Source organism: Thermobia domestica, chromosome 18 (assembly GCF_964235325.1).
Source record: "Thermobia domestica chromosome 18, izTheDome1.hap1.1, whole genome shotgun sequence".
Classification (NCBI taxonomy): domain Eukaryota; kingdom Metazoa; phylum Arthropoda; class Insecta; order Zygentoma; family Lepismatidae; genus Thermobia; species Thermobia domestica.
Window position 1 is genome coordinate 18,494,244 of NC_137471.1, and position 24,143 is coordinate 18,518,386.

The 24,143-nt window shown below is 38.0% G+C and overlaps 1 protein-coding gene across 1 annotated transcript in view; it reads left to right on the top strand.

Annotated features, from left to right (window-relative positions):
• Positions 1-19,797, top strand: part of Grasp65 (Golgi reassembly-stacking protein 2) — a 56,649-nt gene extending 36,852 nt beyond the window's left edge. The window contains exons 6-7 of the mRNA XM_081746313.1: positions 6,276-6,537; positions 19,093-19,797. Coding sequence (XP_081602439.1) covers positions 6,276-6,537; positions 19,093-19,292 — 462 coding nt within the window. The 3' untranslated portion in view covers positions 19,293-19,797. The remainder of the gene's footprint in view (positions 1-6,275; positions 6,538-19,092) is intronic.
• Positions 19,798-24,143: the final 4,346 nt, after the last annotated feature.

Below are 24,143 nucleotides of genomic sequence, written 5' to 3' on the forward strand. Positions count from 1 at the left end.
GAATTCCGCTTAGTTTTCGAGTTACAGGGTTTCCAACTCGGGACCCAAAATCGGTTCGGGACAATAGAAAATAATATATATATATTTCGCGTTAAATCAGAAACTATGTGTTAAAGCTTTGATAAAGTTCAGAAAGTTGATTTGTATCAATATGATATTTTTACGTACGTTGCAATTCAGTTGGCAGTGTTGCCAACTTGCTAGAATTTTTATTTCTTTTTCTTTTCAAATGACACTACGTGGATTTTATTTGATATTTGGTATTCATTAATAATTGCAAACATCACACGAAGCACAATTTTCCCTCACATCACCACAGTTTTCGAAAACTTACATGTATTTCATTAAAAGGTTTTATCTCGTGCTCATTAAAAGGTTTTATCTCGTGCGTTATTGATAGTTTGTATGATTCGATGTCGTGAATATTGTCCTAGTGTTCCCTGGAACCATGAAAATTGTTTACACTGGTAGCATGGCATTGTAGTGCACTAGTTAAGTGTTTGTGTGAATAACAATGGGGAAGTCCTATTGCAGTAAGGACCGTATTAAATGTGTTGATTATGCTAAAAGCCGTAAGATGATTGTGCGCACAAAGAATTCTAAACAAAAAATTTATCTTGCGGTAAAATATATGGATTGCGTACTGCGTGTCAGCCCAAACTTACTATTAGGGGAGGATTATTATTTGTGTCTTGTATACAAGGCGATTTGAAAGGCAGTATGAAAAATTTTGAGATGTGAATCCTTCACCGTAGTCTAGGTGTCACCGATAACGGCCGTTTTAATGGGGGCACATTCATGTTTAGCATGTTAACTGTCTGGTTAATGGTTTCCAAATCTACATTCAGAAGAACAAATTCTTTATCTTGCTGGTGCATAATTTCATATTTAAATCTTCTTTCGTGATCACCAATATATCACACACATTCACGTTGTTCACGGTAAATATTCAAAGCACCCTTTACACGAATAATCAACCTCTCCTAATACTACGTTTTGGCAGACGCGCTGCACGCAATACATATATTTTACCGCAAGACAAAATGTTTGTCAAGAATTCTTTCTGTACACAATTATCTTATGGAATTATCAACCCATTTAATACGGTCCTTACTGTAATACACTGAGAAAAAGTGATTTCTATAGTAAGCAAGAGGATACCGTATATTTGTACAATATACCGCTGTACGGAGATCGTATTTTTCTCTGTGTAAAACTTCCCCATTGTTATTCACACAAACACTGTAACTAGTGCACTACAATGTCATGTTACCAGTGAAAACAATTTTCATGGTTCCAGAGAACACTAGGACGATGTTCATGACACCGAATCACACAAACTATCAATAACGCACGAGATAAAACCTTTTAATGAAATACATGTGTTTTCGAAAACTGTGGTAATGTGAGGGAAAATTGTGCTTCGTGTGATGTTTGCAATTATTAATGAATACCAAATATCAAATAAAATCCACGTAGTGTCATTTGAAAAGAAAAAATAAAATAAAAATTCTAGCAAGTTGGCAACACTGCCAACTGAATTGCAGTGCACGTAAAAATCATCATATTGATACAAATCAACTTTCTGAACTTTATCAAAGCATTAACACATAGTTTCTGATTTAACGCGAAATATATATATTATTTTCTATTGTCCCGAACCGATTTTGGGTCCCGAGTTGGAAATCCTGTAACTTGAAAACTAAGCGGAATTCGACTCACGTTTATAGGAACTTTTCTACTGGATTTGATGTCAGGATTCATCTCTCAAAATTTTCATACTCCCTTTAAAATCGCCTTCTGTATAGGACCTAAATGTCCATTGGAAATATTTACATTGCAAGTACAAAAATCGAAATTTCAATAATTAATTGCGAATGTTAGGGGCTGTAGCCGCATGAACGGTTAACGGATATTAAATACTTAGGTACTTCTCCAATACATGTAAAAAATTCAGATTTTTAAAAGGTGGGTGTTTGGCGTCCAAACATGGCGTCTTAATGAAATTTTCAGCTTTTCATCATGCTATAACGTGGGATGTAATAATCAGAAACGTAAGTCCTTTACATTTTCAAGAGACCTTATGGAGTAGATTTCGATGCTAGAAGCAGATGGTTGATATTGCTCGTGAGGACAGAAAAAAAATGTTTGAAGTTAGCAAAAATTTCATCAAAGTTGGCAACATTGCGAGTGAATTGCGCGATTCCTATTGGACCAATAGACAAGTTTTGACCCTCCAACGAAACATACAACTTCATACTCTTCCTGCTATTGCGATTACGTTACTTAGTACACTCGTTTCTCTACAATAAAAGTTTTAATTTGACACGTTTTTCAGTTTTTCGAGCAATCCGAGAGGAGGGCGGCCATTTTGGAAGGCTGTATATCGAAGAAAAAATTTTTTTCAGCAAAAAGAAAAAATATGGGTCTAATAATTTTGTATGTAGTTTCTTATTTTAAAAAATGAACTAAATCGAGACAGTCGTGTGGACCACCCTAGACGATTTGAAATGGAATCACTCTTATACAAAATTCACCCTTGTCTTGAAATAATATCAAGTAGAATACTTGACTCCCCCTACATAGATGAAATTCTACGTACGCCACTGATTCTACTTCCCTCTATAATCAGTATATAAAAACCCATCACCTTTCAAAATTCAACCTTGAGCTGATACGTTATCCTCTTCTATCCTCGTTCCGCGACTGCTTGTGCAGTAGTGCCGCTACAGTGAAAGATACGGTTTCCGATATTTGAAGTCTCCAAAAAAAGGGAAACGTGATGTACTATTTTCATCAGTAATCCACATCTTTCCTTCTGTTGATCCATTGTCTGGGAAGTATGTTGTCGTTCAGCCATTTGCTGTCTGTAATAATAATAATAATAATAATAATAATAATAATAATAATAATAATAATAATAATAATAATAATAATAATAATAATAATAAATATTATTTGACTGATTACGAGGTCTGTATAAAGCCAATGAGACTTTTTCGAAACTCGCCTTTATTTATAATATATCGACACATTCACTCTGTCGCCTTCAAAATAATTTCCTTGGGAAGCGACGGAGACGTTCATAATGATGCTGGAACTTAAAAAAGCTGGATTTGTTGGTTACGGCCGCTTTGATGCTTGCCATCATTCTATTATGACTGTTGAGATGTGTTTTCACAATTAGAAAAGTCATATGGACTTAGGTCAGGCGAATCGAGAAGCTGCTGAACGACAGGGATATTTTTCCGTGCCAGAAACTCCACAATTGAGAGCGCTTTCTGACAATGAATAATGCCGTGATTCAGCGTCCAGATGTTTAAGATATCTTACTGCACGTGAGCAGCTAGTTTTGACAGCCACCCAAGAACTTTATACTAACAATGTTTGCCGTTTGCTCTTAAGACAGGAATTCTTTATGGACAATGCCTCTACTGCCAAGAAAGCAGATGAACATGGTTTTGATTCTTGACTTATTTATTCACGCCTTTTTCTATCTTGGCGTGTTGGGAGTTTGATTTCGGGATCGTCCTTAAGATCCAGGTCTCGTCATCTGTGATGACTACTCTGATAGTTAACAGACGGTCAGTCAACGCAAGTCCGAATTCGTTCCACGTTTGCATTATTTTTGAACTTCATTGGCCGTGCAGGCCGGGGCTGACGCTTAGAAAATGCAATGAACTATTAAAACGCTTGGTACCGCGACTAAGCAGCATAGCCGTAGGTCTTGGTCGCGTTGTATCCAAGTTTAAAATAGAGCTTGATGGTACACCATTGCTCGTTGCTTTATTCTCTTATTTTCATGTCGTGGCACAATATAACTCAACTCACATTGAGGCTGCAAAAGATGTTGACATGTGTGCGGTTTGGGGAAGAAGCGAAGGAGTTGCCAATTCGGGAGTACTGGCTCCAGTCGCATTATTTACAGATCTCGTACTTTAGTATGTTATAGTACACAAAGAACACTTTTAAGAGACTATGAAGACTCATCTGTGTTCACTATTTGTTGCTTTTTCTTTGGTTTTTCTTTCTGCAATTTTAGACGTATCCTATTTTAACAAGAACACAATATAAAAGACATGTGGGAACTTGCATAAATAACCGTCACATATTCAAATACTTCTGAAACTTCTGTCATACGAAGCACAAAATTGTGGGGCTTAGTGGTAGAGCGTTTACCTCTGCTGCATGGGGTCGTTGATCCGATCCCAACTCGCGTCAAGTGAGCTTTGTATAGCACAAACGATGTGTGCGTGTGTTTTCTCGGGGTTCTCCGGTTTCCTCCCACTTTCTTCATTTCACCATTTCATTATCACCGTCTCCTTTAGGCTAGCCGCCATAAGAGTGGGACGTAAAACAAATATTTAATTTCATTTCATTTTACGAACCAAAAAAACCAGTTCTTAATATAGAGAAAATGTAAATAAGAGTTGGGATACAATAATAGCTTTAATAATAATAATAATAAAAAAATACATTTTAAACAGTTCCTTTTGTTTCTCATAGGTTTGAAAAGGGAAACAGAAATCGTCTGTTTGAGGAATTACGGTAAAACTACCAGTCTCTTCGAATTTACAGGGTGTCTATCGGTTACGAAAGTCATGAAAAAGTCACGAAATCAGAAAACTGTCATGAAAGTCAAGAAATTTAGCTTTTGGGTCACGAATTTTTTTATCTGTACAAATATAAGTACAGACTGGAAAATTTTGTTCTATAAAATGTCAAAATTCACACCAAAAATGTCTTTATGATGGGCTTTAGATGCTACTGAATCGCAAGCAAAGTATTCTATTGCATGCATGAAAATTCGGCCTAATTTGCACCCGAATTCGCTCTTGAGAATGTTAGGAAATTTTATGGTTTGGTAAAGAAAAGGTCACGAAAAAGTCACGAAATTTCACTTTGTAATTTTAGTAGACACCCTGGTTTACATTTTTTTTTTTAATGTATCATCTTAGTAATATAAAGGCAAACTTTCTAATTTGTCCCGGATTTATTGAAAAAAAAAAGTCTGGTCATCATAGTTTGCTGGATTCATATTCAAAGAGTTAATTTTATTTCTTACTCCACCATTGAAAAGAAGAAAATAAATTAGAACTAATTAATTAAAATCCTGCGTGGTGAATTCATTCAGAAGTTATTGACAAAATACATTTTGTAAGAACTAATCATTTATATTATAAAATTAAGGTTGCGTGCAAGGTTACCTTACTTGTTTTAGAAAAAAGTAAAAATAAGAGCTCCCTTCATGGTTAGCGTACGCGCCTTGGGCGTGGGAGACCCGGGTTCGATTCCCGGCGGGAGCCCATGTGGTTCGGATTCCACGGTAATCAGTGGGTCCACGTCTCATATAGCCTCGCTGCTGAAAAGAACGTTAAACTCAAAATCAACTCAAGAATAAAAATAGAAAATTAAAAATGAAAATTCTCTTTCAGAAGTTACTGAAAGGATAAGTTTCATAAAAGAGGATCGAATTTTGACCAAGAAATTAAATGTCGACTAAAAGCAAGGAATTCGTGATATTATTTAGTTCAAAACTTTTTGTCGTCGTGAATTCTGTTGAGGAATTTGAAGCTTAAAATATATAAAACGATAATCATGCCTGTTGTTCTGTATGGTTGTGAAGTATGGTCGCTCACTGTGACAGAAGAACGTACGCTGAAAGTATTTGAGAACAAGATCTGAGACGAATATTCGAATTCAAGAGGAACGGGAATGGGGAACGGCGGAAACTTCATAACCAGGAACTGTGTAATTTATATTGTTTACCAAACGTTGTTAGGAACATCAAATCTAGGAGGCTCAGGTGGGAAGGTCATTTAGTCAGAATGGAAGAGAGTGGGGACGCTTTCAAAGTCTTAATTGGAAATATCCAATCGGAAAACGACCATTAGGAAGACCTAGGCGCAGATGAGAGGACAAGATTAAGATGGATCTCGCAGAAATAGGAATACGAAGTAGAAACTGGATTTAGTTGGATGGAAGCCAATAGAAAGCTTTTGTGAACGCGGCATTGAACTTACGGGTTCCATAGGCCATAGAGTTAGTTAGATATTATATGTTTGTCTATATTACAGCTGATTCGAATCATAGTTTTACTGTTTATAAACAAAACATCGACTCATTGAATGACATTGCATGAGTACTATTGTACATATCCTAAACAATTAATCCCCAAAATTTTATTTATTCCTTCTTTGACTAGAGGAGTACTATCCTGACTTTTTTTTTCTGTAAGTGATAGTGTCTAATGTAATACGTAATTTTTGTTACAGGTCCCTCTGACAGGTAACGTTGCCAACGATATTACTTCAAATTTGGCGAATTTGAACCTTCACTCAACGGACGGTGGGGGCATTCCTCCCCCTCCTCATCCAGCAATGATGGGTGCTACAACTACAGTCTCATCCCCTGTGATGCCTCCTGCAGCTTCAGCCCCACCTGCGGCGCTGCCCCCGAGAAGTGGAATAGAAACCATGGCCACATCAGCAGGGGTAGTTCCATCTGTTGCCAATACAGCAGCTACCATTGCAACATGTAAGTTGTTTGTAGAGTAACTTCCATTTTGTGTGTTAACTACGCCGTATAATCACTATGGCGTAATAAGAAAAGCTTTCTCGCCAGAGAAACAGAAGCTTTTGCTCTTACCTGGTCAGTCTTTGTCAGGGTGTCTATCGGTCACCAAAGTCACGAAACCAGAAAACGGTTATGGAAGTCACGAAATTTAGCTTTTGGGTCACGATTTTTTTTTTTTTTTTTTTAACTGTGCAAATGTAAGTACAAATTTTTAAAAAAATGTTCTATAAAACGTCAAAATTCACCACCAAAAATGTCCATGGTCGGCTTTAGACGCTACCAAATCGCAAGCAAAATACGTTTGTATCGCATGGATGAAAATTCGGTCTAATTCGCACCAAATTCGCTCTTGAAAATGTTAGAAAATTTTATGATTTGGTAAAGAAAAGGTCACGAAATTTCATTGTGGAATTTTAGTAGACACCCTGAAAATGTCTCTCAACCAGGCTTGTAAGTAATCCGTTAAAAACTAACGATTACATTAATCAGTTAAAATTTTTATTGATAATAGTAAAAAATCTAAAGATTAAAAAGTTACTTTTCCCTTCTCACAAACCATATGAAGTGGATACTCTCCAAGGATATAACACTTCTATGATATACTAAGGGTCATTTCAAAAGTTCTGCACGCTGAAAGATATTATAGAAGTAAATAATTTATTGTGCAAAATACCTGTACAGGCCTTCAATATAAACTGCATTCTTGCTTACGGCAGCTTCTGAACGTTTTGGTAAATTCTGCATTCCGAATAGGGCACTTTCATTTTTGAGCTGTCTGATCACTCAGGTCACCTCACTGGAAGCTTCGTCAATTGTTCAATGGTTCAAATCTCGTATCCACGTTTCATCAGTTGCAGCAATCCTTCGTAAGAAAGTGATCTCCTTCTGTTCGGTAACGTTGTAGCAATTTCTCTGCGATTCTTTTGCGACATGCTTTCTGCTCTTCACTCACAATATGCGGAACCTATCTGGCAGCGATTTTTCTCATCTTTAACTTTTCAGTGATGATTTTGTAAACTGAAGCAGTAGACATTCTGACCTCATATGCAATTTCCTCACATGTATTTCGTCGATCCTCTCTCAAAATGTCATTCACAATAATCTCAGATGTGTAGTCTGTTGCAGTTGATGGTCTTCCATTTCTTGGGTTGCCCGCAGTGACTACACGACTTTCATGAATACGAGCTGACCACCGTGATACAGTGCACGATCCACTACACTATTTTTCTCACAAACCTCTCGCAAAGCATTGTAAATATCAGTTGGATTCTTTCCAAGTAGAGTTTCGATTTTGATACAGGAACGCTGGTTACTATGTGTAATCCGATCTGAGTCGGGTTCACCTTCCATCTTAACACTGAATTTTTCACAACACAGCCACGCGAACCAGCAAACACAGACACAGTCGTCAAGCCCAAACTCTGACTCACAACTGACGTAAAATTGAATTTGATCACACCACTCAAACAGTCGTTCATGCGCTGTGTGCAAGACTTGAAATGACCCTCGTATATATAAACAGTAAGTTTTCATAATAATAATTTTCCCACCTTCTTAATTTTATCTACTAAATTTTACATTAACTTGCATAACTCAAGGCAATTTTCATTACATAGTAGTGAAAATTGTTAATTTTAACTTTAATAAATTGATTTTAAAGTTAATTTAAGCTTTATCTTTTTCTAGCAATAATTTCTAATTTAATCAATCAGTTTTTCCCTCGTCTTAATTTTTAATTTTAAACCGTTAAAATTTTCATTATTTTTTAAAACAAACATCATGCTTTTAATATACATAAAAAATTAGCTGTAACCTCCGGTTATCTCTCACACACACACACAGTTTAGCTGTACCATGTTAAACTGCAGTTCTATCTGAGACAACGCATATCAGTAGTACAGCGAAACAAAATTTGTTACATTGGCATATCCTGAATGATGAGAGTTACAAATGTTCCTTTTCATGTCTCTCGATTTCGACCCTCCTTTACTTGAGTAGTCCTATAGTGAACCTTGCTTCCTTGTGGTAACTGTTCAGTCGTATTTGATCTAAAAGAACATTTTGTCCCCAATGGCGTAAGGCTGTCGTTCTCCTCATCTTGAAGCTCGAGAACTCGCGATAACCACCACAAGACGCAACCGGCCTTACTAATTAGTAAGTTGTGGCACTTGGAATCAGATCCCTTCCTGATCACGTTTCAGTGTGCTGTTTATTACTGGCAGTCTCATTCATCTCAAAGAAAGGTTCAGAGAGCATTTTTGTATCGTGATCATCTTGTTACTATTTTCTGAAGTTCTAGAGAAGGCAATAAACTCGACATTAGGAAATTTGAAGCAGTTTTGACCTGGAATCTTTTTGATCATACGTCACACTTTATTTTAAACTTCTTCATTCATGACCATTATTATAGAGTGGTTCTTGCATGGGCACGGTTTTCCTCATTGTTTCTGCCGTCAACAGTGTACTAGCGTAGATCCTGGTCTCCCGTTTGTGGTGTAATGTACGTTCACGATCTCTTCATCTGTTGTGGCGTATTCGACAGTTTTTCGTAAACCGCATCTTTCGCTGGTGATCCGACAAGTTTTATGTTTGTCACAAAAAGACTCCTCAATATGCACGCCTTTGCCGTATGGTGTGATCTTCCACCGTCATTTAACATGGACATTATACATTTACATCTTCAGTGCTTATGTTTTTGAGACTCTTAATTTGCTCTGTAGACTTTCCCACCTCTCTTGAGTTCTTGTTTTACGTTTGAACTCTAATCAAATATGGTTGAAGTTAGATTATGGCTAATAGTGCTTATTGTCTTCTCGCTCGTCTCTGCTCAAGCATTTGGACTCAGTTCATCACTGAGCATCAGATCAGTGCTTACCGTACTAGCCCAGTTGATAGCTTTTATGTAGAAGGAAATGAACCATCCTTACCTACCGTTCTAAGAGACTTCCTCAGAACTACACCACCTCGAAGTTAACGGATTTATGTGGTCCTTTCTTTATACGTAAGCAGTAAGCGCTATTCTACCAAGGCTTGGTCTTCCGTTGGTAATTCATGCGAAATAAAGCGCAAGTGCTGAAGAATTCAGTGAGAGTTCAAAGTATACTAAACCTGTACCGAATTTTCACGTATTCTACACACACATCTCTAAATGTAATGAGATTTTGTTGGTTGTGTGACGAGGACAGTTCAGAATTTAGTACGCATCGCCAATGTCGAGTCTTTGCTGAGTTAATAACAGCCAGTCGTGCTGCAGACTATGCTCTTAATCTTTCGCTGTGGTTTTGTACACCAAATCGTAAAGCGTCCTGAAAATGCAGATTTTCATCACGAAGCAAACTGTTGTATAAAATATCATTATGAGATGCAAGATGTCATTGTCTGTTGGGTTCCATGTCATGTCAATACACAATGCGGTCCATAAGTTCTCGAACTAGGGACATTGGAAGAAAAATCAGGTTGGTATAATTTGTTAGTTTGTTCATTCTAAATAGGCTCCAATTGAAACAGTACACTGTTGAGCACATATATCCAATTTTTTTCATGGCCTTAGAAAACTCATATAAGGTAGTCGCTCACAGCTTTTTGAAACTCTGTGATGGTATCGAATTTTTCACCCGTTAGTTGAAACTTCACCTTTGGGAACAGAGGATAATCGGGCGGAGGCAAGTCTGTAGAGTAAGAGAGATGGAGTAAGGTTACGATTTGCTTTTGATCCAGAAAATACGGAACAAATCTTGTGCAAACTTTTCTCAAGTCTTCGGTAAAAATTCGCAAACCTACGGTTTTCGATGTATTGAGTGTATCTGCTGCTAACGGAGACGTCGCTTTTCGATCTTCTACAATTTTTGTAACAGCGGCGTTGTCATCTCTTCGGGTTGTGGTGGGCCGACCACTAAGCTCGTCGTTCTTTACTGATTCTTTACCCTCTCGAAACCGTTTGTGTCACTCAAAAACGGTTGTTCGGCTTAATGATGTATCACTATAAGGTTTCTTAATCATTTTTAGCATGTCAGTTGCAGATATATCGGCTTTACAGCAGAATTTAAGCACTACACGTTGTTCATCTTTCTCTCCATTTCATACTTTCACACAGACTAGCAAGAGCGTTGTGAATCACACTTCTGGTCTTCTAAATTACTGCAACTACACTAACGCCAATTTGCACTATTGTTAAGAAGAATTATACCACGGCCAACAAGAGATGGTCTCTGACTTTTCTTACCACATGCGGTGGGACATTGCAACCCCTACTTTGATACCAGTCTTACCAACCACGCGAGTAGTGGCAATGTCACTGCGATCTGTCAGAGACGTTCTTTTACTGGACGCACTATAGTACTACGTAATTGAATCGTTGACCCACAAATAGCATTGGTAGGAAAACGAAACGGTTAACTTATGGAGTAAGCTATTCCGGGAACTTGTAGACTACAGTCATATTCATGGAAACGAGCACCCAAATACGCCGCTTTGGATCACTCCCTCTCGTGCTTCGACATATGTAGCTCCTCCGTTCTTACTGGCAGGTAATCTGGAACTAGACAAACAAAAGCAAAGCCTCATGTTGATAAATGACAGTCAATCAGGGTTTGCCCAAGTGGGCCCAGCCCGAAAAAACCAGTGGGTTTTTTCGGGTTGGATCCACCTGAAAAAACCCACTTTAAAACCCACCTGGGTTTTTGACCTATTTGTTAGTATATTATTGATACAACTAAGGTGATTACATTGTAAGTTATTTTTATCAGATTTTAGACTTTCCTTGTGCGAATTAGCGGCTTTCACGTTAAGGTATACAACAACATTCAACATAAGACCTTCATGAAGTTCTGAATGCACTAAATGAATTAAAGAAAACTTACCTTAGCTTGAGATAGTTATAGAACAAATTATTGTATGGATTATGCTTATAGCCTATTTGAAGTAAAATAAGCAATTTTGCACTTTTGAAAATATTTTCCGTGAATAGTATACTCGTCGACTTGGCGACACCGAGGGACATTATCACTCATACGTTTGACGGGTTTAAGGTCATAGGTGCCGGTACTAATAGTAAATATGTAAATATGTTAGTAAAACTATTAGTATTATTTCTTACCTTTGATGTAAAACACAAGGTTCTTCAACTAAAATTTGGTTTTCCAACAATAACAGTTTAATTCAGTCATTTGTTGCTACTCTTTAAATAAGCATTCTGTAGAATCAACACCAGCAATAGTAAAAATTCTTGTGAAATTTAACAAGCTTAATACTCGGGATTCCGAAGATTATGTAACGCTTATTATTTCAAGTGTTGAGTTCAAATTTCCGTACTAGTGGAAGTTTTGATGTACACGCCGTGAAAGAAGTGCTCGGGAAATTCCCGAATTAAACGCAGAAGAATCGGAAATGAATACTTCAACAATAAAACTATTTATTTTACGTTTAAGCCTGTCATACGTCCCGTAAAAAATGGGAGTGTCCCGTTTTTGGGCCCGAGTGTCCCGCGTCCCCGTAAATTTAGTCGGGACAGGGAAATGTCCCGAATTTTAACTCCGTTCCATTTCTGCTATCAATATCAGCTTATTCGAAAAGTGAAAAACAAAAAAATTCTGGCATTGGCTGGGAATCCTGTATTTAGTGAATGAACAGTACGCTGTTGCATGTAACAGTTTCGAGGAAGTTATAACACCACCCTGTTCGACTTGATAGCGAGCGAAATTTGCAATGCTACTTTTTCCATTGCACTTAATGGAAACTCGAATACTCTCCGGAACATAAAAGATGGCTTTGAGTGTTTCTACATTTACAAACACAGCAACACAACACATTAGATAAGTTAACAAGAATTATAATCTTTTTCAGAGGCTAGCGACACAGAATTGTGCTTTGGTCCAGGTCTTAGAAAAATGTAAATCTGGTCCTGACAATTACACACGACACAAGGAGAACAATCAGATTAAACTGACGAACGTAATTTTGGCAGATACAGCCATGTAAATAAATATTGCTAAACGCGCGAAAAATATTGAAAGTAGATTGTACCACTGATTTAAATAATTTGCATATTGTTTTCCTGTAAAGCATTTTTATAGCACATCTTAAGTTTTTAAGCGTCTTCAGTCTATACAGTTAATTGCAGGGTACGAACAGAGAAAAGCAGCTGCTGCTTAGTGAACTTTCGCCTCTTATATTCGTGAAAAAAGAAAATAAATAAATAAAATAAATAAATAAATAAATAAATAAATAAAATGAAATCTTTTAGTTTTAGTCTCACGGTTATGCCTGCTATGCTCAAAGTGACGGGGATGATGAGAAATGAATGAAATGACAGAATAAAGAAAGTGGGAGGAAACGTGAGAATCTCGAGAAAACCCACGCACAGGATGTTTGTCCACCACAAAGCTCACTTGGCCCGAGCTAGGATCGAACTAGGAACCACATGCACTAGAGGTAAACGCTCTACCACTGAGCCACCGCTGCCTACTATACTTTTGTTCATAACCAGACTACAGTTCATTGTATTGTGTTGTAAAGTTGAGGAAGGGGGGATCTGAGGTGTACCGTATTCTCATGGAGAAAATATGGCAGGTTTATTTACGCTGGAAGATGTTAATTTCATATAAGACATTTTAAAACATTTATTTATTTCGTACAACATGAATTGTATCTTTGTTTTAAATTAATAGACCCCTTTTGGTATTCATATTTGGCGAACGTCAGTCAGACTTCTGGATGACTTGATCTACATTTGTTCGTTTGTCTGCCGAGCTCCTTCATGGCTATGCGGTTAGTGTACGCGTCTTTGGCGTTTGCTTCCCGGACGGAGCTCATGTGGTTCGGATTCCACGTTAATCAGTAGGTCCCGTCTCATATAGCCTCGCTGCTGAAAGGGACGTCAAACAAAATCAACTCAACTCGTTTGTCTGTCTCTACCACACACACTGTTGGGTACAACTTTTGGCCTTTTAAGTTAAAATTTTCAGAATACAAGCACGAGACACTCTAAATTTCCTGTATAGATTTTGGCGGCATACCAACGTAAAATATCAAAATGGCGGCCATTTTTTCAAAACATCGAGTATCCACGCTAGAAGCGCAATTTTCAATCTTTTAAGTTGAAATTTTGACGGTGGAACCACGAGATATGCTAAACTTGCTGTATAGATTTTCGCGGCGATCGAATGTAAAATTTCGGCCATTTCCGCCATTTCAAAATGGCGGCCATTTTTTTCAAAACAGCAGTAAGTAGAAAATTGTTGCAAGTTGTGACAATGACAATCTTGAAATATAAATCACATTTTAACACTTTTACCCCAAAGACATTGAAATATTTCGAAAAAACCCATATGGACCCAGGTGGGTTGGGCTTTTTCAAAAAAGCCCAGGTTTTTTCAAACCCTGCAGTCAATTTTCTGTAGTGGTAGTCATCGAAGGTATAATATAACAGATATGTTTTGTCTTCATTAGATAATAATACCGTATAAGACGCACCTCCTTTTTAAGGATAATTTCCAGGGAAAAAAAAAAACTATTTTATGATGAAACTACGGTATATTAATTATTTTTTACTTACGTATTTGTTGTATTTTAGTTTACTTTAATAGAACAAAAACTGTACAGATAATCATAAAATGAAAAAAGAATTACAATAAAAATACAAGAATACCGTAAATTCCATCTGTAGTACTTCTGCCGAGATAGAAAGGAAGAAAACACATACATACATACAAATGGTCACAATAGAAAATTTCGGTAATCACCTTCATTTTAAACTTCATCACTTGTCATATTAGAAGCAGAGCTACCGTTGTCTTCAGACAGTATGTCATCTTCCGAACCATCCGGAACGTTGCGGATTCCACATTTCTTGAATTATTTTATGATAGTTTTCTCTTTCACCTCATCCCATGATGTTTTAACTCATTCACATATTTTCTTTTGGCGTGGGAGACCCGGGTTTGCTTCCCGGTGAGAGCTCATTGGTCGGATTCCACGTTAATCAGTAGGTCTCGTCTCATATAGCCTCGCTGCTGAAAGGGACGTTAAACTCAAAATCAACTCAACCCATTCACATATTTGTGAGATACTAGGTCCCTTTCTTCTTTCTGTAGTTAACATGAAAATTAGGAGACTTCATCCATATATTCCATTTTCCTCTAATAATGCCCTTAAAGGTTTGTTGATACAAACCTCCAGGGATTAAAGCAAGCTTATTAATCTTCCTGGGATTATGACAATATGCGTTCTCATATTACGCAGGTTTTTTTTTTTTCTGTTTTGTGAACCTGCATTTCATCCCATAAAAGTAAGAAATGTTTCCTCAGTAGTCTATCAGGGCGTCTAGACCACACCTTTTCTATCCACATATTCAATCCATTTTCATCCATCCAATCTTTCGTATGAACATGAACCACTACCCCATTTGATATTTGTTCCTTTTGGTAATGTCTTTCTTTCTAATATCACGAGCGGTCTCAATTTTGTTCCATCTTTCCAACATGACAACAACAGTGTAGCGAGTAGTTTTATGACTAGTAATTTTCTTAGTTACAGTTTTTGAGCCTTTTAATTCATCTGTTTTATTTAAAAGTCCATCAAATCTGAGAGGGGCCTCATCCACATTTACTGTTTGCGAAACTTCAAATTGTTGACTCTTTTTGGCTTTCAAGACGTATCTGTATAATTGAACAATTTTTTCTCATATTCAGGCGGCATTAGTCGTGCAATTTTTGTTTTAACACGCATACAAAAGTGATTTCTTTTCATGAATCGGGAACACCACGAAGTTGAACCTGTGAAATCGATGATCCTTCTTTCCTCTGTCATACATTTGTGGATTATCATCTACGTAGACAATGCCAAAAATGATAGGGTATATGCCACATGCCCTACAGAAGCTGGTGAAAAGGATCCAAAAGGATCAGATCCTGCTTCAGATATGGTGTTGTGAGATGTGAACTACGAGGACACAACGGAACTCCATTTTTGTGAAAAGGGGGTCAAAACGTCAGCCAAAGTGTACCAGGAGACAGTGCTTGAGAGACTAGTCAAAAATCTCACCAACACTCTTTGCATGGACAGAATTGGAGCTTCCAGCAGGACTTAGCCCCAGCACATAAGGCACGGATAACCCAGCAGTGGCTGGAAGCAAATGTTCCGGACTTCATTTCCATTTCCGATTGGCCTTCTGCAAGTCCGGACCTAAACCCTTTCGACTACAAATTGCAGTCCAAACTTCAAAAGATGACTTGTTAATAGAGACATCCCAATATTGAAAGTTTAAAGCGGTCTCTTCGGAAGGCAGCTGGAGATTTCCTAATTGATATGTTGCATAATGCAATGGATGAATGGCCACAAAAACTTAAGAGCCTGCCTTACTAACAATCATAGATAGTGCTATTCTACAACAGAAAATATGAACCTGAAGAATGTTCAGTGTTGCCATCCATAGAAATTATAGTGTTGCCAGAAAAAGTTTCCCTAAAATCTAAGTTAAGGCAGCGAGTAGAGGAACAAACTCAATTGCATTTCGTTACGTATCATATTGTTTTGGTTTCCTGTGAACTACTTTTTAAATAATAGTTGTATTTAGTTTGTAATAAACAAAATAGTTTTAACATACAGTTATTACAACTAAATAATAATGTTAATTAAAAAGTAGTTCACAAGAAACCAAAACAACATGATACGTAATCAAATGCGGTTGAGTTCATTCCTCTACTCGCTGTCTTAACTTAGATTTTAGGGAAATTGTTTTTTCTGGCAACACTGTAATTTCTATGGATTGCAACACTGAACATTCTTCAGGTTCATATTTTCTGTTGTAGGATAGCATTATCTATGATTGTGATAACTTGCATTTCATTATCTCCTTTCACTGATGAATAATCAAGCAAAAGAAAAATGGTAAATTTTGTATTATTTTTAGTAAAGCAGGCTCTTAAGGAATGTGTGCATGCTAATGGTAGTCATTTTGAATAATTATTTAACTCATGTTATTAGGATATTATGATAAAATATATCTAACCATTTTGTGTCAGTGTACTTAAAACTTTGTGATAGTATTTATGGTAAGACTAGGTACTGCAAAATGTATCAGGCAAACGCTGATTACGATAATTTATTAACTTGAAGAGTATATGGTGTTCTCAAATGTAGAGTAAACAACTGTTGTCAAATAGACCAATTCACTTCGAGGCAGCACTCAGGTTATGAAGGACGAGTCTTTATTAAAAGTGGGATTGAATCCGTTGAAGTTGGAAAGTGCAGAGACTAGGTCATTCCTCACATAGGCCGTTCTAACCACTGGCTCCGGCCCAATTCATTTCGGTGTCATTAAATAAATTGTTTATCGTATTCGCAAAGAACGGTTATATTTCTTCGGTTAAAGAACGGTTATGTTATGTATATTTCTTAGAAGTTCTAACGTGGTTATCTGGGTCTTTTGGTTGTATATATATACAGGGTTATTATAAATGATTCATCGGGTTTTGTATAATTATTACACCATTTGAAAAAGCATATTTTCAAGTTTCTTACACATCATTACAAATGTTTTATGTGCACTCCTTGTGTTACACAATACACATCTATGTGGTAGTCAAACTCAGTCCATACATGTTCGAGCATGTCCCTGTCAATGTTCGCTAGCGCAGCAATGATGCGATCTTTGAGTTCAGCCAATGTGTGTGCAAAGGTGGTACGTACACTCACTGCCTTTCACATATCTCCACAGAAAAAAAATCACAAACTGTAAGATCGGGAGACCTTGGGGGCCACCTTAAGAGTGCCAAATCATCGTGAGCATATCGTCCAACCCACTTGTTCGGAATTTCCCTGTTCAGATATCGACGCGCACTTCTCCATGCCAATGAGGCGGAGCTTGGTCTTGCTGGAATATGAAGTGTGGGTCATCAGTTATCAGGCTCGGAAACAACCAGACTTGTAACATGTGTAGGTGCGTCATACCCGTCACTAATTCCCCAGGAAAAAAGTAGGGCCCATAAATTTTCTACACGACACAGCACAGAAGACATTTACATTTACCTTGGGAGAATTTGTCTCAATTTCCACTGTAGCATGGGAATTTTCCATGCCCCGTATGCGGACGTAGTGACGATTTACATTACCGTTTAGGTGGAATGTCGTATCATCACTGAACACGATTCGGCGGGAAAATTCGTCATCTTCCATTTCTTCCTGGAAACGTTCACAAAATTCGCGTCTGTTGGTGCGGTTGTTTGACCGTAAACATTGCAACAACTGTATGCGATACGGTTTCTGACGTAATCGCTTCCGCAGAATCTTCCATACAGTTGGCTGAGGAATGCCCAATTTGCGACTTGCACGACATGCGGATTTCTGAGAGCTACAAAGGAGCACATTTCAAACACACTCCAGTGTTTCCTCCGAGACAGGTGGTCGCTCGGAGCCTTTTCCTTTAAGAGACAGTGTGTGTCCTTAAACTGTTTGCAAAATGCTTTGGGTTGATGGTTGTATGTTGTACTGTCTTCGGAACGCACTCTGCACGGTGGTGACGGATTCTGTCTTGACATATTCCATCACACAAAATGCTTTCTGTTGATTATTCGCCATTTTGCAAACTATCACCCTGCCACCTGGTGAGTCACAATGGAACCTGCAATGACATAAACAAAACCTTAAAGTATGCTCTTTCGATTGGTTATTAGTACAGATAGGTGTGCATTATATATTTGAAGTTATAAGACTTTAAAACCTGATGAATCATTTGTAATAACCCTATTATATATAGTTAAGTACAATCTTACTGTATGATCCGGACAAACCAAAGGGGTTCTGATATTACAGTTGCTCCGTTTGAAGAATGATATTCCGAATTTGTCGAAAACTACTCATTGTAACAATTCAGCGTAAACAAAATCAAAATCATGACAACCAAAAATTAAGCTTGTACCGATTCTGATAACAACCGTTGAAGTTAACATGTCGATTAATACCATTGAGAGTCTCTCCTTAAGAGAAATAACGGTTTAAGGAATCTCCGGTATCACTTATACTAGAATCATTTAACGGTGTTCTCGAAATTGTCTTAAAATTTTAAACGAATATTGAAGCTTCCTCCGCTAATGTGATGACTAACCGTGCGCGCGCATTTGGTGCACATAGTGCCCAGTAAAAAAAAAAAAATACCTTCAAATGTAGGTCCACGTCTGATATAGTGTCGGTGCCGAAAAAAGACGCTCTATCTTGTCTATATAGTTAGCGTACGCGCCTCGGTCGTGAAATCAGGGTTCGATTCTCAGTACGATCTGACATATTTCGGATTCCACATAAAATTATAGGTTCATGTCTCATATAGCCTTTCCTTAGTGCTGAAAGGGACGCTAAACTCTAACTCAACCAACAAATCTAAACTTCAGGTGACAAACAAACAAACGAACTGACTATATGAGTTGGTAATGTTAGAGTTCTCTTTACATTGTTTTATTATGCATTGTGTAAGTTCAAAGCTTGTCAAGACTTGTACTAATCTTTCCGTTTCTATTTGTGTTTCAGCATCTCCTCCGTCTTTCCCTATCCCCAACATCCCTGGAATGCCGGTAACAACACCAATCTCTTTACCAGGAATGCCACCGATCACTGTGAGTGCAACGTTGCCGCCAGGAGCATTCGAGGGTCTTAACGTTAGTGGCAGCAATTCTGAACTTTCAGGAGATCGACCAGCGGTTCCAGTGTCACCATTTAGCAGTGCCTAAAACACTACTCTTTCTGTTCTCAACTCAAATAGCGTTTCCAATCCATAGGAAGGAACAATGACTAACTTTTTAAGTCAAGAAAATAATAGTTTTAACAATTGGCTACATTAATGTGAATATATTATTTTGTTTTGTACATATTTCCATTGAGATTGTATGTATTTATATATGATGGTTTTCATCCAGAAGCTGTTACAACCATGTCGCTTCCTTATATTAAAAAGAAAATGTACATAATCTGAGATTTTTACCAATTTTATTTATTCTCTATGGAGCTGCATTCAATTATTACACACGTATTCGATGTCAGATATTTGGCTGTCACTGTAAGAACTGGTCAATTGGACTTTTGGTTAGGAACAAAAACAAGAATATTTTTCCATGCATATTTGATTCACAAGCCATTTCTCGAGTATTACTTTTTAGTGTCTGTCGAATAAATGTGGTTATTTAAAAGAGGAAAATGAATTGTCAGGAGAATAAAATTTATACGATGTTAATGTTATCAACAATCTAATTATTTTCCCCTCTTTTAAATCCTTTCAAAGTAATACAGAAGAAATGCTCTGTAATTATAACAATAGCATTCACGAATTCTCTTCTTTATGTAATGTATATGTAATACAGAAGGTCGTTTCACGTCCATGGTAACGAAGTTTGAACTCACCTCAGCTTAAGTCAAACCATAACGCCACCAGTTATTGTGTTTCACGTGATAACACTGTTTTGCAGTAATGCCCCTGCAGCGGAGTTTCCATTGCAGATTACTGCGTTGAAAAACACTTTGGTCCAAACGACCCCATTTCTCCTGATAAGCTTTCCAAAGACTCTCAGTTGTGCTGGGATATCTGTTTCCCAAGGCCCGTATCCACAACGTAAACCCACAAAAGTCCATGGGAGAGGCATCAGGAGACAGTGGCGGATCCACGATATGATCAAGGGAGGGACTAAACCATGGTTTGTAGCTTTATCCAGTGTATAGCAGGATTGAAGCCCATTTTATCCAGTGTATACTTGAGCGTCAAGGGGGGGAAAGGGCTATAGCCCTCCCACCTTGGATCCACGCCTGTCAGTTGATTTAACAGGGATGTCTGGGAAGGATATTGCATAAATTCCCGTTTCACGTGCCATCCGATGCATGTATACCTGCAGGACTTGCCGTATGGCTGGATGCCTTTTCCTGGTGGATGACAACACGAGATGTGTTGCTGCCATAGGGAGAAGGAATATCATGTCTGCAGAGTGGCTTCTAAATAGGTTTCTTTTGGTAATAGGCAGCATTGATTTTAGTCTTTTAGTCCATTGTGTGCAATGGAAATTTGCCGTTATAGTAGTAGCTACCAATCATCATGAACGCGTGCAAAACTTTCAGCACATTCACGTACCCAATCAGATCGACTTCTGGAATCGCGTGGATGATAGTAGATGGCTTTTTGTTACATCCCGACAGGTACACCTATGCTTCATCCAGTGACACTACATAGTTCCAACGGTCACCAGCCAGGGGCGTCGTCTGTTTGTCTTCCTCTCCTGGATATGGAAAGCACGCAGCTTAACGAACTTGAGTCTTGTGCTTCCACAAGATTGTAAATCTTGACCTATGATGCGATTTGTAGTTGTGCGGGAATATATTTCACTGCCTGTGCGATCGCAATTTGTGTTACTTGGTTTTCATGTCGCACCAGGGAGCTCACTTTTCGCACAACAGCAGGGTGATGCTTAGGCTTCCGATATGTTCCTTCAACAGGTACAGTGCACGCTTTTCAGTGATTCAACGTTGCGTTGGTTTGACACATGGAAGACTTTCATCTTGCACTGTTTAATTATCTGGCTATAACTAACCAATTTCGGGAAGGGCACAGATGTACACTCATGTCCAAAATTATTGTCGCATGTCTATAAATATGTTGTTGTAGGAATATAATTTGATAACGAATTCGCCGGTATTTCTTATAATGTTAGTATGTGTATGATCGGCAAATCGGCATGTGTATGTGGCAAAATTTATGTCAAAAGAGCAGTAAATAAGAACAATAAAACGAAAACAAAACTTCGTTGTCAAGTTAGAACATTTTGTTTTACTCATTTTCCTATGAAATTTACCACAAATATACATTTTCCGATTATACACATAGTATCAGTATTAAAAGTACCCTGCAAAATCATTATCAAATTATATTCTTACAAGAAGACAGTTATAAATATGCGACAATCGTTTTGGACATGAGTGTACCTCTCCCAGAAGACTGGGATTTTCGGTGGGATGGGCTTGTAACCACTCACGCACACACGATCCATCGTCTTTGCAAATTAATACAATACTTTCGCTCTTCCCGCACTGGTTGCTCTCTGCTGTGAACACGTGCTGCTTCTTGGTGTTCGAAATTTTTACCATAAACGGGAAACGATGTTCTGTATATTGATGATTATTAAAATAATTGATAACACTTAGTTTGCACCATAAGATGTGTGTCTAGCGGTTGTTAATGATGTGTTAAGTTCGTCTATAGCGTGTCGGACGGGGTAAAACGGAGGCCATGTTCAAGTGTGCTGATGATGGAGATACAAAGTAGGCGGTTTCTGTGAATGTCAAGGAGGCCAAATTGTGGGAGCGCGATTATTTGACGCAAGTGTGCATCTAAAGCATCTAGGAGGTTGGGTCAGTGGCGAGGAACAGTGTCCAGCGTGATAACGGCCCACAGAACACATGGTAAAATAATATCGGCGAAGAGGAATAGTGGACGAAAGAAAAACTCAGGGACAGGAGTCGCCGAGCATTGAAGAGTATTATCGCCAAGGACAGTAGAGAGAGCGCGGAAAAAGTTATTGTGGCTCTCATTTGGTACCTGGAACAATTGACTGCGATATTCACAGTCCGACGCGAGCTACATCCACGTAGTAAAGAGTCGTTCATGAACGAACTGACTCTTTTGAATGACACATTCATGTGAAATAGTAATTAACTAGTTCGTTCATTTTGAACTGCACGTTCAAAGTAACTGGCGTGACTCCAGCACTAAAAGACAGTACCGTGTACGACATGGTGATACACCTCATAACATCACACGACTCCGACACCGAAATAGCTAATAAGCATACAATCAGGGTTACCACATCCAGGGCCGGATCCAGGATTTTCTAAAGGAGTTGCACCATAACTACCAGTACATTTGAATTTTTAAAATGCCTTTAGGCATCTGTGGTGTGAATCAGGAATATTGTTTTGTTTTGTTTTGTGAATCCTTTTCCTTCATCCTTCAGAAAATCGACTTAAGCTATTGGTTTTGTAAAATTCCACTTTTGTTTAAGCCTCAAACGGAAATACGGCTGCAGAAATTTTCGGAAAGTGTTGCTATTTTCACTGCTCGTTTCTCATTTTAACATATTTACAGCGAAGCGGGAAGCATATGCACTGTTGCCAGTGTTGGGTAAGTTACTTGTAAAAATGTAACGCGTTACAAGTTACTTTACTTTCTCTTAAAATGTAACGCGTTACTTGCCCCAAAAAAGTAACTGTTACTTTACTTTGAAAGTAACGCGTTACTTTTAGGTCCGAAACTTTAAATATGTGAAAAATTATAACTTCAATTTTCCGTACTACTATTACTACCGCTATTATTATTATTATTATTATTATTATACGTTCTGAATCGCTTTATGTAAATGCAAGGACAAATTTTCACTTGATATATGAACATTTTCATATAATGTAACATTGATAAAATGCCATACTGCGTTACTCGTAGAGATGGGCACGAGCGAGTTCGAGCGAATTTTTTTTTTTTGAAACTCGATTTGACTAGAAACAGACATCTTTGAGCTCGACCCGAGAACTCGGCTCGAAAAATTTCCTCCAACTCGACTCGAATTTGGGTCGAGTTTCGAGTCGAGTCGAACCAAATCCGGTGTGTAATTTCGAGTACATTCTTCAAGTATATTACATAGACAATATAATTATTATCAATGACACTACTACTACTACTACTTATATTATTATTATTAATTATAACAACACTGTATATAAACATGAAAGATAGGCGGTTTGTATTTGAATACTAAAAAACTTGATTGCCAACCTCGGTAGTCGTGAAGTCTAGAAGTCAAGGACATTGTTAACGAGCTTCTGAATTTGGGTTGAGGGTCTAGGTTCAGTGTTCGGGCTCGAGCACTGACATAACACTGTTAAAAGTTATAGGGCACTGGCCAAATACCTTCAAAACTGCTCGGCCCTGGTTTAGAATTGTCAACGACTCGAGCAGCTCGGCTCATAGCTCATTCACTATCGACTCGAACCGAGAAGTGAGCCGGGCCAACAGCTCACCCAAGCGACTCGGCTCAGTTGAGCCGAACCGAGCAAATGGCTTATTTCTACTAAGCCAGCTCGAGCCGATGTTTCACCCCAATTGAGCCGGCTCGAGCCATTTTCTCAGTTGAGCCGAGCCGAGCTGAGCTTATTATAAAAAATCTCTTGTGGTATCGCTATCAAGACGAGATGAGATGCGAGCTGTGTCCCCTCTCGTGAGTAACACTAAAAGTATTCCATATTACTGTTTAGCTTACATTTCTCATGGCTTTCGTTTTCCAGTGTAATCAGGCCATGATTTCAAGACGAGTTAAAACGAACGAGTCATTTATCAAACTCGACTGGACTTGAAACTCGACGCGAAAAACTGAATCGGCTCGGAACTCGACTCGAGAATATTACCTTTGACTTGACTCGAAACTCAATTCGAGACGAGTCGAGTTTTAGCTTGACTTGTGCTCATTCCTATGCGTTAAAAAAAATAGTTGTTATTATTCTGCTAAACTAATTATATAATAATAACAATGTTGTTACGTAAAATTAAAAAT